Source organism: Artibeus jamaicensis, unplaced genomic scaffold (assembly GCF_021234435.1).
Source record: "Artibeus jamaicensis isolate MK-2021 breed Jamaican fruit bat unplaced genomic scaffold, CSHL_Jam_final contig_685, whole genome shotgun sequence".
In the NCBI taxonomy this organism is placed as follows: Eukaryota; Metazoa; Chordata; class Mammalia; order Chiroptera; family Phyllostomidae; genus Artibeus; species Artibeus jamaicensis.
This window is the reverse complement of record NW_026521924.1, coordinates 6335687-6353965: the sequence shown is the minus strand read 5'-3', so window position 1 is coordinate 6353965 and position 18279 is coordinate 6335687. Positions and strand designations below refer to the sequence as shown.

The 18279-nt window shown below is 39.3% G+C and overlaps 1 protein-coding gene across 1 annotated transcript in view; it reads left to right on the top strand.

Annotated features, from left to right (window-relative positions):
- Positions 1-18279, top strand: part of SLX4IP (SLX4 interacting protein) — a 231868-nt gene that overhangs the window by 200585 nt on the left and 13004 nt on the right. The window contains exons 5-6 of the mRNA XM_053671415.1: positions 1095-1172; positions 3920-4005. Coding sequence (XP_053527390.1) covers positions 1095-1172; positions 3920-4005 — 164 coding nt within the window. The remainder of the gene's footprint in view (positions 1-1094; positions 1173-3919; positions 4006-18279) is intronic.

Here is an 18279-nt window from a genome sequence, read left to right as displayed (position 1 = left end):
TGCAGGCCTTTCACTTCTGGTTCTTCCACCAAGTACTTAACCATGTTAACAGGAATACTTTTATTTAATATTTTCAGGGAAGTCATCAAACAAGAGTAATTTTTACCTAGAGGGTGCTGGAAGTGGAGGGAGGGAGAAAGAAAGGAACTCAGCTTGTATTTTCTGTGAATCACGTGAAATTCTGTTGCCATTCTGTAAGATTCATGGTAATATGTCCATTTTATAGATAGAATTTAGGCTTCTTTCACTTAACATTGTGTTTGTGAGATTTGTTTCTGATATAGCCAATAGTTTTAATTAGCTCATTTATTTTTAGGGGCAGTGTAGTATTTCACTATGTGACTGGCTTCCCCTGCCTTTTTTTTTTTAATAAACATTCTATTGGTAGATATTTGCACTGGTTCCAGATTGGGACTATTGTGAAAAGTGTTACTATGAGCACCTGTATATTCACACTTAAGTTCCACTTCAGATAGTCAAGCAGATTTTTAAAGTGGCTGCATCAACTTGTACTTCTGTCAGCAGGGTATGAGAAGGTTACTTTGCCACATTCTTGCCAATACTTGGTGCTCTTGGTCCTTTTCCTTATGTTATTCTCATGAATTGAAGGATTTTCTTTTTCTTTTATTTGGCTTATATATATTTTTTTCATCTCATTTTTATAAAGGCTTTTCTGTACTTGAATTAGAATGACTTATTTATAGATATTAAATGATTCTTTTGTAAGCTTGTAAGTAATGAGACTATCAAAAGTCTCATTTGATATACCAACTTAGTCTAAATTAATGACCCTCTATAAAGTTCCTGGTTTTTAGGCCTGTCGGGCCTCCTCATTTATTACATTTTACCAATGAAGTGACTGAGCCACTTCAGGCAATAGGGACCCTCCCAGGTGCTATGGCCAGGCCTCCTAGAAGAGCCAAGATTGTAATTTTCACCCCTTCCTCTCAGGTGAGACCCTCTATTGATTCTTGTACTCTTTCATTAGCTAAATAATTATTGAATGCATAATGGATAACAGGCACTGGGCTTGGCCCATGGGATTCAGTGGCAAGCAAGCTTGTAACCTAATGATGTCCTCTTTTACTGTACAGGTTATGGCTTTCAAATCACAGCCTATTTCCTCAAAAGAGGTATACGCCTTCGCTGCTTTGGTGGTTCACAGAATCCTGGTAAGATACTGATTTCTTGGGCTGTCAGACATTTTGTACAATTAGCTTACCCTAGAAAGGAAAGAAAATTAAGGAATGAAGATTCCTGCCTGCTCTGTTGCCTTCATGGTATTGAAGTACTAAGTAAAAGTATTTCCAAACATTTGTGATTATTTCTTTTTTAATTTTCACTGCTTATTACCTGCCTGACAGCAGTGAGCTGGGTCACACTACACTTTGCTTTCCTGCTGCCTCTCTGCACTCTCAGCACTTTCACTAAGCTTCCAGAGTGACTCACAGGGAGTGAAACTATGCATCACTTCATCTTTGCCTCTGCACACTGAAGCCCTGGGATATGGAGCAAGTGTGTGCACAAGAAAATGCTTTCCCAGCCTGGAGCTGTCAGAGCCTTTCCTAGGTGTGTGGCGAGGCCAGCTTCCCCTTATTTTCCCAAGTCAAGATGTCCACTAAGGAAATGATGTCAAACATATCCAGCCAACAACAATAAAGTCAGATGCTAATGATCATTCTCCTAGGTGATCTGAGCATTGGAAAGAAAATCTAGTTCAACTTCCTTGGATGATTTTAGTATCTAAACTATGAAACGGGAACTTTAAACATTTAAAATGGGGATTTTAACTATATGGAGGTTTGCTCTTGGAATCTTCACAATTATCTACACTTTCTTAACTTTACATGTCACTTGCATATATTACTCTCTTAATGGTGCCTTCCAGTTCACTCAGTTCCTCTAGTAAAGTAAGCCAGTTAACCTGAATCTGTTAAAATGTTGCCTAGCTACTCTTCATGGTAGAGATTGCTGTTGCCTAAATCTTTATTTATATATTAAAGTAATGCAAGTCTCAAATGTGACCTATTAAAAGGATATAGAAGTTGCTTTCTGTTTACAAAAATACCTAGCACCAACATGTTCAGAATCCACATTCTTCTTATTTTTCAGAGAAAGAAGTGGAAGAATAAAACAGGAATTATTTGATAGAATGGATTAACTTTGAATTCTGGTTCTGATCCTCTAATAATGATAGGACTGACCATTTTGAATTTTAATTCTGATCCACCAACAGTTGTACTTCAGTGTTAACGATAATTGGCGAGGAAAGTGAGTGGCAAATACTGAACTCCGTGACTCTATTTCTCCTTCCATAAGTGGGAAGCTGACTACTTATCACTTATTTCAGTAAGATAGTTTAAGAATTAATGGATAAATAAAAACGGCTTTGATAATTTTGGTTTTCTGGCTTTTCAAAGTGCATTCCTGGTCACCTGATATTTGGTCACCTGTGATATGTATGACATCACAAGGGGTGAAAGTTTAAGCATATATTCAGGATCTCTGAAATAGGGGTTTTTATATGAAGAAGACTTCTGGGGGTAAGACCAAAGCTACAGGTTAGGTCCCAATCATGGAGGGCTTGGAAGATTTGTATGGTATGTGTTGAGCACTAAGGAGCCACAATAGAGGCTTGAACATGGTTAAGTGGAGCTACTTTTAGAATTGTAACTTGTTTGTGCTTAGCAGAATAAGTTGGAATAGGGAAGAGTAGCCACCACCAAGGAGACAGCAGTAGTCCAAGTGAAAGGTAAAGAGAGAGCTGTTACTGGAACATCAACTCGTTAGGGTTTTGCTATAATTTAACCTAACCAAGTGGTATAAGGTGTTAACCGTATTCAGGTTCTATGTTTACATAACTGACACCTTCATGCTTGGCTTCCAAGTGCATCAGATTGAGATATGCTATGACCTTAGTGCCTTCACATTGTCATTCGTTGTTGGAAATGTGCAATGTATGTAAAAGGCTTCTCTTACCTGATTTATATCTTTAAAAACATGGTCACATCTAAAAGAGAAGTTTTGTCTTTTAGAAAAAGGGCTTTATTTCTATCATAAATGTGATACATGTGTATTACAAAAATATTCAAGCAATACAATGAAATATAGAGAAGGGAGGAGAAGATCCTCTCCAACCACCCAGAAAATACTCAGTTCGCATCAGCTTAACATCACTCCAGGGATAGGTGGAAGCTGGGTGGTTGGATGGATGGACCCACAGATGGATGGAGGGACGGACAGATGAGAGAAGGAGAGATACAGGTGACATTCAGCCTTCCCCACCCAGAAGTCTTTTGCTTTAAGAAGTTGTAATAATTAGATTACTGTGATTGTGGTGTGATTGTGTTATCTTTACTGTTGCATAGTTAACCACTTCCTCAATAGTTCGACTATTAATTCCTATTTAATGAAACTCCTGTTTATATAGCCTGATTCGGATTGAAAATTTGCCCTCCACTTTAGGGGCCTCTCTAAGACCACTTGACTAAGGATACAATAGGCAAATGAGACTAATAAGAATGTTCACAAGTCACAATTTCAGATTTTATCTAATATTCTTCCTCTTCCTATTTAAGCCTTCACTTGAATTAGAAACATTGATGTTATTTCCCAAATGCGAATTCTGAACAGAACAACAGCAAACTGACACAGAGGGATGGTTGCAAAGGCCCTGCCTGGGGGTTTCATGTGATGTAATGGTCCAGGGGCTCAGGTGGACCAATTTGCAGCCTCCCCTGCATTTCCTAGAGTTTTGTACTTGCCCTACCCTACAGGTGACAGAGACTGAAAGGTAGGGAGAGGACACATGTGTTTCATACATACATGCTTACAGCTATAACTTAAAAATCTGGCACCAAGCATTTCTGTGTTCATTGGTTTTTGATGCCTAGTAATTGGTTGTCTTTATTTTGTACAGAACTTCGTGTATTCCCTGATAGATTTGTGGTCTGTGTAAGTCAGCTTTCATGCAGTCATGATCTTTCAACACAGAATGAAGAATTGGTATGTACAAAAAATTCTATAAACAAAGCTGCTTAACTATTGATTTATTGTAAAAAATGTTCTTAAAGAATTTTTTCTGTTGTCATTTAACTACTAAGCACTTAATACATGTCTTCAGGGATCAAAAATACCCTACCTACTTTGCATGATAATATTGATTATTTGATGTGTAGGGTTTTTTTTTTAAGACCTCTTGAAAACTTAGTCTTATCAGCAGTGTTTTTCCCTATCAATTTTAAATGAGAAAGCAACATTTAACAAAAAAATTGTGATTGTGCGATTTAAATGAAATAAAGCAAAGTCTGTAAATGAAATGAAGCAAAATCCACATGTTTCCACTGGAAGCTGTCATTGGGGTCAGTGGCTTTTGGATTTTATTCCGTGGTGAATCACTGACATTTTCATGAGAACCAGTACTTTTCCCCAGTGTGTTAGTTCTTAGCTGATAGGGTTCGTTTTCTTCCTCTCTTTTCTCATGCTAAGTATTAAGCTCTATCACATCCTGTTACTCTTTCACTGGAGTTCTCTGTTCAGACAAATAGATACAAAAAACCCCTGTAACGTTGCAGCTTACAGCTTTGTCTTTTAAGCTTAACATATACATTGAAGAGGGTCTCCTTGTGTGTGTGTGTGTGGGGGGGGGTAATCTTAGTGCAGTCACAGTCCAATCTGTCTGTACAAAACTTTTTTCATATTCTCTAGACATATGTCTTAAAACTTGAACAATGAGAGGAAAAATGTAGCAGACATTAAATGTGGACGTGAAGTATGACATTATGCTTCTAAGATAATTTATGGGAATATTAACTTACCACTTATGTTTATCTTTAATCCATTTGAAATTTGGCTCACATGGTCTAAAACCAGCTTCTTATCTCATCTTAAATAAATACATAGGGAGAGTCTTTTAGAGACAATGAGGGTGAATAGAGACCCAGAAAAAGTAAGAAGCAGAGAACTCTTATTTAAATTTAGATGCCTTCATCTGGAGCATATAAATGCTGAAGTAGTAATGCTGTTGGTAAACAATGTATTGTAATAATAGCTTATGTGAGTCAAAGCAATGTAGAAATTGATCTGTGGTTTAAGAAAACAATTAAGTACTAGAAAATGATATTGCTTTCAGATGGAATATGGAAAAAATTAGATCTTGTATGACATGTAATATTAATACTTAATATCTTAAGTTAGTAAGGGTGAATTAAAACATTCCAGTGCAAATAAAATATTATCCTCCTTAGGGACACTGATATTTATACAGATGTAAATTTTCTGTAACTGCTGTCATTTAAACCCTGTAATCTTAAGGACTTCTTAAATGTTAAGAATTTTCATTCTTAGAAGTTGACTGGTGTGAGCCCTTCACGTGAACCAGTTCAGTTTTCTTATTTTCAGAATGTTCTGACTCCTAGTGATGACACTGTCAAAGATGACCAAGTTAGCTTATAAGAAAAATGCCATTACATCATAAGGACCTTTTCACTGTTTTGAGTGATTCTCTTTAGATGTAGTCGGGATCTGTCTCCTCAGCTGCCTTCATTCCCCACCTCTGATCATCCCTCCCTGCTGGTTCCCATTCAGGAGTCAACTAAAGCCTGGGGCTATGAGCAGCTCCATCCCTGGACACAGGTTTTGTGCACCCTTCCCTTTGGCCTGTTCTCCTGTACGCTTTCCCTCCTTACAGGCCTCCAGCCTGCCATTTCCCCACGCTTGTCCCTACCAACAATAAAATATCTGGGTCGAGCAAAGGGCCATCTCTTACAAATAGTCCAGCGAGCCAACAACAAAGCAGTCCTTCTACCACAATTGTCTTGGAGCTTTCTCTTCATTGATATTTGACCTCTACAGAGCCCTCCTGTCTCAGCTATTTAAGGATCAATAAACAATCCTTCCTTACCAGAATTGCCTTCTGCTCCAGAGGTGGCATTCTCACTCCCTTATGTATTTCAGATGCCCAAACCCAATGATATACAGCTCTCAAGGACCATCTGACTGGGCAAGGCCTGGGGGATTGGCTTCCTGAGTAGCTGTTTTGGAGATTGTTCTGCAGCTTAAACTTTCCAATAACTGTTTACTGAACTTTCTCTTGCCAGACACAGGTGACAAGGGAGTGAGCCAGTACCTAAGCAGCAGCCTGGGCGCCTTACTTGTGCTGTATCCTTGAGTAGCATATTCTTTTTCCTCCATCTTTTTCTTTTCTTTTTTTTTGGATCCCCAGTGTCTGAGCGACAGTTGGTGAGGAAATCTAGGAGTACCTATTCAAGACTGCTGTGCCTGGGGATTCTTTCAGTCTATACACAGGGTAGCCAGCTGCACTTAGCCCCTCATTCTTAAAAAGGTGACTGCATGAAAGAACCACTGTTCAGATCAAGCAGCACAAAGGCAGTATCCCCCTCTGTGGGGAATGGTGCAGAATGAGCACAGCCCTGCCTCCCCCCAACCCCTTACAGCTCTAGGGAGGTCTGTCACCTTGAGGGACATTGAGGGCCACTAGTGCAGGGAGACGCTTCATGTTGCAATAGCTCTGCACCAAGTGCCCATGTGCCAGGGATGTGGGAACTGTGATGTGTACTTTGGGAAGAAAGGGCATTATTATGAGATGAGTCACTGTAAAATATTTTTGTTACTACAGTTTCTCATAAGAAATCTTGAAGCTCTTGTAGCCTCAGTTTTTGACCTCTTGCTAGAAACGGTGTTGGGTCATCATTTGGGAAGTTTTTACTTTTAATTCTTTTCTTTCCTTCTTTTCCTTAGAAATATGAAGAGTATAAAATAAAATTTGTATTGCACATAGCTATATTTTACTCCAACAGTATTCTCTTTCATATTTACAAACCTAAGTCCTTGTGTAGAAACTTCTTTCTCAGATATAAAGCCCAGGAGCCTTTGGAAAATTCAAAATTACTTATTATTTTTATTTTCTATTAAAGCAAATAACCAGTAATACCCAAAGCAATAACCTTTACAAAGTAATAAATTTATTGCATTACACCATTTATATATGTATATATCTTGGACATTTCATGGTCAGCATAAAGCTACCATCTCAGAGTATTGGTTGCAGCCAATCCTTCTAATCTCCTCAGACCCTTCCCATCTGTTCTTACTGTCACCATGTGACACAGTTTGCTGAGTGCTGGCTCTGTGCCAGGAGCTCTGGTAGGCCTGGGACAACTAAGAAAAATAAGAAAGTTCTCTTGCCTTCAAGAAACTTACAGTTTGGCAGATCAAGGGCACTGAATGTTATCCTGGTGACCTGAAAATGTAATTCAAGTAGAGTCTCTTGTTTTTCTTAAAGATGTACCTATTCTGCACTGTTGTGGTTCGACTGGATCCTGTCTACCATTCAGAAGCAAAGTGCAAAATTCTAAGTCACTTTCTTACTTATAAATCTAAGTGGTAAAAGTCTTATTCTTTTGGAAATTAAAAAAATAACATTTAGTACTCATGCTACCTAAAAGTGAGTCTGTAGTTAAGATACTTAGGGTCCTGTGTGTGGTGCCCAGTCCGTGAAAATAGCTGGCAGGATGGGACAGGCGTGCTCTCGCCTCACAGCACCACGTGCGGCATCACCTCCGCAGGGCCGCCTGCGCATCCTGACCAGAGCCAGTACTGAAGCACTAACTAGAACACTTAAGTCTAACTACTCTTTTTAGTGGTAAAGAATTCTCCTAGTTTATGAGTATAAAGTTGAAATGAAAAGGAGTCTGAAGAAGCAGTAAACTACCCTTGCATAGGTTATTTTTAGCTTGACTTTCCTGTTTCTCAGCTGTGCATAATCGAACCTGTGTGAACCATGGCTCTCTTCTCAGTCAAGGGGAAGGATATCAAATTATTTCAAAAATCCTTTCTCATACTGAATTTCTGTCAGAGGAAACAGTGAAAATATAGGTAAATAAAACCCATTGAATATTTTTGCTCAGAAGAGAACTTGTAGATTTTTAAATGATGATTAAAAATGGATGACGGTTATGTTTTATCTTAGGAAGATAAATAGAAATTATAAGGAAACATTTTAGTCCATATGTTTTTATAATAGAAGAAATAAACTACTGAACAATTTGACTGCACTTACTTATATACTCCGATGAGAGAATTATTTAACTTTCAGAAGGGAACTTTTATATAAGCATAAATTAGGAAAAGAACTCCTTTTTGTATGAAAAAAAGTTAAATAAGTAGTGGGTGGTTTCTTCTAGGTTTTTCAGGATGTATATAGTCTTTGTAAGAATCCACTCTTCTTATCTTACTGTATTTTCTAAACAATGTTAATGGTAAATTACATGGAAACCATTAACAAGAGATGCCTGTAGCACTAGGAAATGTTCCTCAAGTGGGAGGAGGCCGTTTCCATATTCCACATTTCCCACAGCATTTTGAACTTGTTTTTTCACTTTATAACTGCTTACCAAAATCATGCATGTTCATTGTACAGAAAATTTTAGAATCCAAAAATGTACAAATATAGTAAAGATATCCACAACTCCCAACCTAAAGATAGCCTTTGTTAATGATCTGGTCTATACCCCTTCATACTTCATACTTGATAACTGAGGTCAGTGTGTATTTAACTAGGGCCTCATTCATTTATAAATTCTATGTTTGTATCCATTTTTCTATTAGTGTTTTTCTATCTTGCAAACTCCTCCCTGTGTAAAAACTTCTTACATTGTAAGGAAAGTAACTTTGTGAATTTAAAGTTTACTTTTCAGTTGTATGATGTTGTTGTGTGGTAGGTGTCTATGTCCTCAATTTTATCTTTTCCATAGTGATGACTGCCTTAGAGATTTTTGTGTTTCATTTTTTAATTGGATAAATATGTACTAGTATTTTTTCTGGCATTTTTATGAAATTTAGTTTGTGATACAAGCTCCTTTTCATTCTGCATATTGATCCATATTGTGCCTCAAGGAAAATAGATGTGCTCAGCCTCCCTGTGCTAATGGGGCTTCACTGTTGGGGCACACAGGACAAGGAGGCCTTGCTAGAGACCAGGATCCCTTTGCCCCTGTGGCAGCAGAGCTCAGTATCCTTCCTGCCACCTCCCCGTACTAACTGCCATTACCTTTTCCAATCATCTGTGGTCAGTGCTCGTGGTCAGAACACACAGTCATCAGAGAGTTAAGGGACAAATTAGCCACACCCTCAGAAGGGCCTGTAGGTGGGCTGTTTTCCTTGGACAGGGACAGGAATTATAGCATCCACCATCTGCACCAGCCTCTATGTGGACTCGCAGGTGGGTGATTCTAGTGAAAATGCTTGGTTGGCTTGTTCTATCTAGAAAATTTTTTCTGGACTCTGACAGAAAAGGTAAGAAAATATTTTTCTCAGCTGAAATCACTTTTTTAAAGATCAACTACCCTTTGCTTCTATGTTATAGTAATCTAAGGTATTGTTCTCTTTTTCTAATAAAAACATTCTCTTAAATGATTAACAGGATTTGTAAATGAGGTGGTTCATGTCTTCCCCTCCAGTGTTCCAAAGGAGCCTGCCCTTTGCTGAATTAGAATAGGATGACTCATATCTGGGCTTTCTGGGCTTTCCTCCCTATAATGCACCTTTACTTATGCAGAGACCTTTAATCTCCCTTTGCTGACCACTTCGATGATAGATTGAATTAGGAAAACCACAGCAGGGAATAGAAAAAGTAGAAAATGGATCAGACTTCAAAGTATAAGACCTGCTTTGACCACTGCCTTTCCCCTCACTCACTGGATGACAAATCATTTGGTTTCTTGGAGCACTGCTCTTCTGACTTGTTAAGCAGAAGGAAAAGTGAGGCCTTCCCAGCATTTCTCAGGGATCAAGTGAGATAATGCATATAAAAATGTCCTGTAAACTCTGAAGCACCTATGCAGTATTATTATTGTCACAATTTTCATTATTTCTAAAGAGGAGTTAATGTAAATGCCATTACTGCCAGATGTGCAGATGGCTACTCATCTCTCCTTCCCTGATAGAAATGAGAAGAATACCTGATAATATTCATCTGTACATATTTTCCCAAGAGGCTCAGGACCCTCATGTTTTGTTTGTCTCCACTTGCCAGCCCAGCTTCATTGTGCAGCTATAATAACTAAAGTACCAAAAGGTTCAATGATAAGCCCCCATTTAGCCAGCAAGTCAATGATGGAATACAATAGTCCAGGGGATACATTTATTGTATGCTTTTACAGCATAAATATGTGACCTTCAGTGGCAATTCTGTTAACCAACATCCAGAGGAGGAGGAAGAAGAGTAGAGACCACCCAGTTAAAATGCCTTTTATTTCCAGTAGTTGCCAATAGACTCACACTGAAATACAGCTCTGGAGGAAGGACCCACTGACTTCTTTAAGGTATATAGGAGTTTGGAGACAGCAAACTTCTCAGGCCCGAATTCCTAAAAGCACACATGGTCATCAGAACACCCACAGTGATAGCAGAGTTTGACATGCAAGTGGATTATGTTTGGAAAGTTCATTAATGAACAGATGATTTAGAATTCAGTACTTATTTTCCCAAGGAAACAGTCTCATAAATGAGGTAAGGTTCCCAGACTAGTGAGATTGGAGTTTTTGGAATGAGGGGGTCTTGTTGTCTGTGTTCAAGGAAAATTGGAAGAGCTATTTCTTCTGCATCCCTGGGCAGAGGGCCAGCTCTGAACAGTATTTTGAAATAAGACAGTCATCTGCAATGTCTTCTCTCTGGCTCTGACAGCTCTTTCCCACCAGCCACCAGAGTCACACGGGCCCTCTTTTTGGCTAGCCCTACTACCTGTGAAGCTGGACTACATACTTACCCACCTTCTCCCTCCCAGGCCCACATGCTCAGCCAACGGGAGATGTTAGGGAAAAGATTGTCATCCTAAATGAAGGGTGACTATCCTTCCTGCAGATGTTGGCATTTTTCAACTACACGCTTCCGTGAGGGAGGTATTTTCCAATAAGGAGACCCCCAGAGGTGAGCTGGTTCTGACTGGGACAGTTTGCAGTAAGTTTCTATTTTTCACACATATTTCCTTTCTACTTTTAAACTAGGCATTATTAACCTATGATTCATGAATTCCTAAAACTAAAAAAAAAGTTGTATATGTTTTTATGTTTTTCTAGTCAAAGTTAAATAGTTTTCATTCAATTCGCAGAGTGGTCAGTAAGCGTCCCCAACTTAAAGAAGTGCTGGCCCCAAACCTACAAATTTTTAAAACTTCCAAATTTTGTCACACTTGTATAGCACTGGAGACCTAACTGTGGGGCCTAAGGTTGTTCAGGATTTATTTTTAGGTTTTTGAGGGTAAGTGAATATAAACTGGAAAATCCCTGTGAAATATGTACTTCCTACTAAATAACTTCCTTGATTTTTTTTCACTGATATTTTCAGGTTAACATTCTCTGCAACTGTTTATTTGTACTTCCCTAGATCTACATAATACAGTTGTGTAGTCATAATTCAGAAAAGAATAAAACTTAAAAAAGATATTTTTAAGAAAACCTAGAGTACCTACTAACACAGGCAGCAGCAGCATTAGCAAGTGCTCCACTGCCACTTAAACGACCCATCCTTTCATAGGGAGGCCGAGAATGGAATGCTCCTAAAAGGGACACAGGACCAGAGAGACCAAGTGAAACAAAAGACTTGCCCCTCGTGGTGGGAATTGGGCAGATGACTGAGCCTCCCAGGGCATCAGTTTCCTCATCTCTGAAATGGGGAAAGTCATGTCTGCCTCATGGGCGTCTCGTGAAGACTCACTCACCAGGTGCGGGTCTCTGTATCAAGTGCTTCTTCTTTGTTGTCTCAGTACAGATATCCTCCATTGTTAATTACCTTTATAGAAAACAACTTCAGCCCACAGTGGAATTCACATGATACCACTTACCTTTTTATTTACCTCTTCTTGCTTCAGTTCCTTTGAGTCAATACACATATGTATTTCTCTCCTTTTAATTGTTCATTACTACTCTATCCCTCCTGTTTAACACATTCCAATTCCTTTACTTATTATCAAGTAATTTAAGAAAATATTAGAAATGGAATATGGGGAAGAGAGACTTCTTCCTCATTTTAAGATGTGTGGCTTACATGCTGTCACCTTGCATCATGGTCTGACGTTCTGGTCATTGTCATATTTCTTGCTCTTCTTGGGCTGCTTTTCTATATGTAACTCAACCGTTCATCACATTTCAGAATACTGATGCTCCTCAAAATCATTAGGCATTACACTAACATTCAAGAATAACCTTCTTTTTGCCTTAATATAAAGTCATAAGAATTGAAAGTAGTCCCAGCTTTATATTTTATTATTTTTGGCCCTCAAGTGAGCTGATAACATATTACTTTTACTCTGCTTTTATTGTTTTCAAAAGGCCTTTGTTGTTTATAGGGGGTGTTGCATACAATAACTTATTCAATGCAACAAATCTGAGAAGAGATTGTATCAGTCTTGAACCTTTTAGTTTTCAAGGGACAGGAAGGCCAACTCAGAATGGCTTAGTGAGGCTCTGAGGGCTAGCTAGGTTGGTTGGAGCATTGTCCCAGTATGCCAGGGTGGAGGATTTAATCATGGTCAGGGCACACACAAGAATCAACCACTGAAGGCATAAATAAGTGGAACAACAAATCAGTGTTTCTCTTTCTCTTCCTCTCTCTCCCAAATCAATAAATAAAAATTTTTATACATGGCTTAGCAAAAAAAATGAAGGTTTTGATTTCATGTGCCTGAAAAGTCCAGGATTCAGGTACGGCTTCATTAGAGGCACAAAGACTATCATTAAGACTGTTTTCTCACCATCTTTTGGTTCTGCCTTTTACTGTGTTGACTTCACTCTCAGCCTGTATGTGGTAGTTGTTCCTGGCAGCTCCAGGTCCATGGGAAAAGAGAGCAGGCCTCTTCCCAGGCTGCCTGTAGTTCATACATCTCTTTGCAGCTCATGAGTTCTGTACTCTGATTGGCCTGGACTGGGTCAGGCATGGAGACAAGGCCTCCTGAAAGCATGGACATTGGCTGGATAGTGAGCACATGATTCCCTAGAAGAAAATCTGAGTATTTTCAAGGAAGTTAATTAGTGTCCACTACCAACACAGTACGATCCCTTTTTCTCATAGATGAGGAAACTGATGTCTGGAGAAGATTAGTGGCTTATCCAGATCTCACCATGAGGTAGTGGTGGAGAAGGACCTGGAACCAAGAACCCAGGGACAACTCAGGGTCCTGTACTCTTTCTATACCTCCATCTCTAATCATGACAACAATGACCCACAGAGCACAGTGGAGAAAACACTGCACAGGGGCCAGGACTTCTCAGCTCAGTGCCGCCCCTAGCTAACTGTGCTGCCCTAGGCACTTGGTCTATTAGGTCTCATTCTTCTCAGTTTGGCAAACAGAGATAATGCCTGTCTGCCTGATACTCAATAAGACTCCGATGAGATGGGGGGTGGGGTGGGGAAGAACTTCAATCATGTAAGTTCCCTACAGGCGCAAGGCATTCTTTGTCTTTGTAAAAACCCCACATGGTTTAGACAGGCATCGGGTTTTCTTTTCCAGTAATGTCAAGAAAATGTGTTCAGTGCGTTCCAGTTTCAAAGAGTGCTTCATCTACCTCACTCTATTTAAGTTTCCCAAACAACCCTGACCAGGTAGATGAGAAACCACCCATCAGGGGGATGAGAAACCGGCTCCGGGACAAGCAGTCAAGGACCTTTCCTCCCTCCCCCTTCCCTCTGTGCTTCCCCTCCCAACCTCGGAGTGTTCACCTGATTTGCTCCACTTTGGGAATAACATTCTCAGCAGATGTGATCACAAGAAATTCAGAAACAGTAACATTTAGAACATGACCTAACTGTGTATTTTAATATTCTGCTATGGGTGAGTTATTAATTAATTTTATTTGAATAAAACAGAGAAGAAACTCATGTACATGAACATGACAAAATAGACTCAACTCTCAGAAGGTAAGGGTGGAGAGTACCACAGTCATTACTACATTAAGTACTACTGTGAGAAAAATCTTAGCATTAAAGTGCTTTTTCCCCCGTTCTTGATTTATTGCCCTCTTATCAGGCAGCATTTTCGGCAGCCCTGGAAACAAGAGTTTGGTGGGTTAGTTCTGGCCTAATCTTCCACCTGTGACTCGGAGGGCTCTAGGAGCCACCACCCTGTCAGGCAGCATGGTTGGGGTAAGCTGTCGTTGTGGTGCACACGCAGGGCTCTTAGAGTGACCAGCAACCTGATATCATGGCCCCAAGGATCTGCTCCTCTCTGTTGCAACCTACACTCATGTTGATGTCCTAGGGCCCACAGCCAAGAGTTTCAGAGCAGACAGTAAGATTTTCCCAGAAGGAGCCATGTCTGTCAGATGAGTAGTGGCATTGTCACTCATGCTGTTTGTCCATGTTGAATCACACCCCTGGGGTGTAGTAATATTATCACCTGCTTCACCAAAGTTGTTTTGAAGATGACATTGGTAAATATATGAAACAGTGCCTGACACACAGTCAGAGGTTGGCACACAGTAGCTGATCACATCTCTCCAAATATGCCTGTTCCAGAGTCATCACTGACTCACCCTCCAGTAACCACCTCCTGCAGTCCAGCTACTGTCCCATAACTCTGCTCCTTTTTACTGCAAACCCTTCAAAGGTGTTGTCTAGACCTCTGCTGGCCAACACTGTAGCCTTTCGCCACATTTGGCTGTGGAGCGTTTGAAATGCAGCAAGTCAGAAATGATGTAGTGTAAGTGTAAAATACACACTAGATTCAAACACTTAGCATAAAAATATAAAATATCTCAGTATTTTTACTGATTACATTTTATGATAATGACATTTAATATATCAAGTCAAATAATATATGTTATTGAAATTTAATTTCACCAGTTTCCTTTTACGATTTTAATGGATCTATGTAAAATGTAAAGTTACGTGTACCGCTCACGATACATTTATACCGAATTGTTCTGGTCTCCACTCTGTGCTTTGCTCTTGAAACCATCCCAGGTGAGCTCAGGTTGCAACACTTCACCAAAAACAACTTTTGTCAAGTCACCTTCTACTGATCAGTTTCACCTTTAACCAGTCAACAGTATTTGACATAGCTGTCACTTTCAATAAAGAACTTTCTTCTCTTGCCTCTAGAGACATCCTGTTATCTTGACTTTTCTCTTTCCTCATAATATTCTTTCCTGAGTCATCCTCATTCCCAACTTTTTTTCTCATCCAAACTCCCTCGTGTAGCTCATTTTCACTGATATCTTTAAATATCATCTCTGTGGACTTCCCAGCTTTGTGTCTGTAGCCCAGACCTCTCTCTTCCTGCAGCTTGTATATTAACTGTCTGCTAAGCCTCTCCACGTGGATATCCAGGAGGACTCTTAAAGTGTGCATACCTAAAATTGATTTCTTGATTCCACTTCCACAGACCTAGGCCTCCCCCTGTACTTCCTGTATTGGTGAAGGGTACTTCCAAATAAAACCATAAAAGTTGGAGTCATCCTTGACAATTTTCTTCCTCTTATCTCTTATATTTAATCTATCAATACATTCTTTTGGGTCTCCCTTCAAATTGTACTTCTAATCTAACTATTTCTCCACCTCCCACCTCCTGCAAGACCCATCATCTCTAAGTGGAATATTGCAGTAGCCTTATCACTGGTCTCCCTGCTTCCACCTTGTCCTACTAAACCCAAGATAATCCTTCTTTTTCTTTTTTATTGAAGTTATTGGGGTTACACTGGCTAATAAAATTATATAGGTTTCAGGTATACAATCCTATAATGCATCATCTATATATTATATATTTACCACTCCAAGTCAAGCCTCCTACCATCACCATTTATTTCCCCCTTTACCCTCTTCTCCCTCCTCTATGCTGTGCCCGCCCCCCTGCTTTTCCCTTTGGTAAACACCATCCTGTTGTCCATGTCTATTAGGATTTTTTTTCCTTTTCCCAAATCCCTTCACTTTTTTTCACCCAGCACCACAACACCCCTCCCCTCGGACAGCTCTCAGCCTCTTCTCTATGAGTCTGTTTTATTTTGTTTGTTACTTTATTTTGTTCATTAGATTCTACATATGAATGAAGTCATATGGTATTTGTCTTTCTCTGACTGGCTTATTTTACTTAGCATAATGTTCTCCAGGTTCATCCATGCTGTCACAAAAGGTAAGATTTCCTTCTGTTTTACGGCTGAGTAGTATTCCATTGTGTAAATGTGCCATAGCTGTTTTATCCACTCATCTACTGATAGGCAGGGGCTGCTTCCAAATCTTGACTATTGTAAATTACACTGCAGTGAACATAGGGGTGCATATATTCTTTCAAATTAATCTTTCAAGTTTCTTCGAATATATTTCTAGAAGTGGCATTACTGGGTCAGAAGGCAGTTCCATTTTTAATTTTTTGAGATAACTCCATACTGTTCTCCACAATGGCTGCACCAGTCTGTACTCCCACCAGCAGTGCCCTGGAGTTCTCTTTCTTCACGTCCTCTCCAATACTTGTTGTTTATCGATTTATTGATTATAGCCATTTTGCCATGTATGAGGTGATACCTCATTGTGGGTTTTTTCTTTTATTTTTCCATAATGTTTTCCCCCCATATTCCTCCCTCTTTCCTACAATCACCACACTATTATTATCCATGTCCATGAGACCTTTTTCATTTTTCATTGATCCCTCCGCTCCCTAACCTCAACTGCAACCCAGAGCTGTTAGCCTGCTCTCCATCTATGAATCTATCTCTGCTTTGCTTGTTAGTTCAGTTCATTCATTAGCTTGCACATATAAAGTGAAATCATATGTTATTTGTCTTTCTCTGTCTGGCTTATTTCACGTAACATAATGTTCTCCAGATCCATTGATGCTGTCACAATGGTAAAATTTTCTTTTTTTATGTCTGAGTAGTATTCCATTGTGTAAGTGTACCATAGTTGTTTTATCCACTCATCTATTGATGGACACTTGGGCTGCTTCCAAATGTTGGTTATTATAAATAAAGCTGCAACGATCACAAGGGTGCATATGTTATTAAACATTAATTTATGTTTTGGGTTTCTTCAAATAAATTCCCAGAAGGGGAGTTGCTGGGTGATAAGGCAGTTCCATTTTTAATTTTTTGAGGTGGCTCCATACTGCTTTCCACAGTGGCTGCACCAATCTGCGGTCCTACCAGTAGTGCAAAAGGGTTCTCCATTCTTTATATCCTCTCCAGCACTTGTTCTTTGTTGATTTATTACTGATAGCCATGAGCAATTCTGAGCACTGTGTGGTGATGTCTCATTGTGGTTTTAATTTTAATTTCTCTGATGATTAATGACATTGAGCATATTTTAATATGTTTGTTGGACATCAGTATGTCCTCTTTGGAGAAATACCTATTCAGGTCCTTTTCCCATTTTTTAATTGGATTGTTTGGGGTTGTTTGTTTGTTTGTTTTGGTGTTGAGTCTTCTAAGTTCTTTATAAATTTTGATATTAACCCCTTACCAGATATATCCTTGGTGAAAATGTTCTCCCATTTAGTGGGTGTGTTTTCATTTTATTGATGGATTGCTTTGCTGTGCAAAACTTTTTAGTTTGATGTAAAACCATTTGTTTATTTTTTCTTTTGTTTCCCTTACCCAAGGTGATATGTCAGAAAAAAAATTTCTACAAGAAGTGTCTAAGGTTTTGCCGCCTATGTTTTCTTCTAGCATTTTTTTATTACAAGTCTACCATTTAAGTCTTCAATCCAGTTTGAGTTTATTCTTATATATGGTGTAAGAAGGTGGTCTAGCCCTGGCCAGCATGGCTCAGTGGGTTGAGCATTGTCCTGAAAGGCCGAAGGTCAGCGGTTCAGTTCCCAGTCAGGTCACATGCCTTGGTTGTGGTCCTTGTCCGCAGTTGAGGTCCATGCAAGAGGCAATCAGTTGATGTTTCTCTCCCTCTTTTTCTCCCTTCTTTCCCTTCTCTCTAAAATAAATAAAGTTAAAATGTTCTTTTTTATTTTTTAAAGGATTTTATTTATTTTTAGAGAAAGTGGAAGGGAGATAGAAAGAGAGGGAAGGAAACATCAATGTGTGGTTACCCCTCACGCACCCCCTACTGGAGACCAGGCCTGCAACCCAGGTATGTGCCCTGGCTGGGAATTGAACCGATGACCTTTTGCTTTGCAGTCTGGTGCTCAGTCCACTGAGCCACATCAGCTCAAACTAAAAATTTCTTTTTTAAAAAGAAAGTGGTCTAGTTTCATTTTTTTGTACATATCTGTCCAGTATTCCCAACACCATTTATTGAATTGACTATATTTATTCTATTGTATGT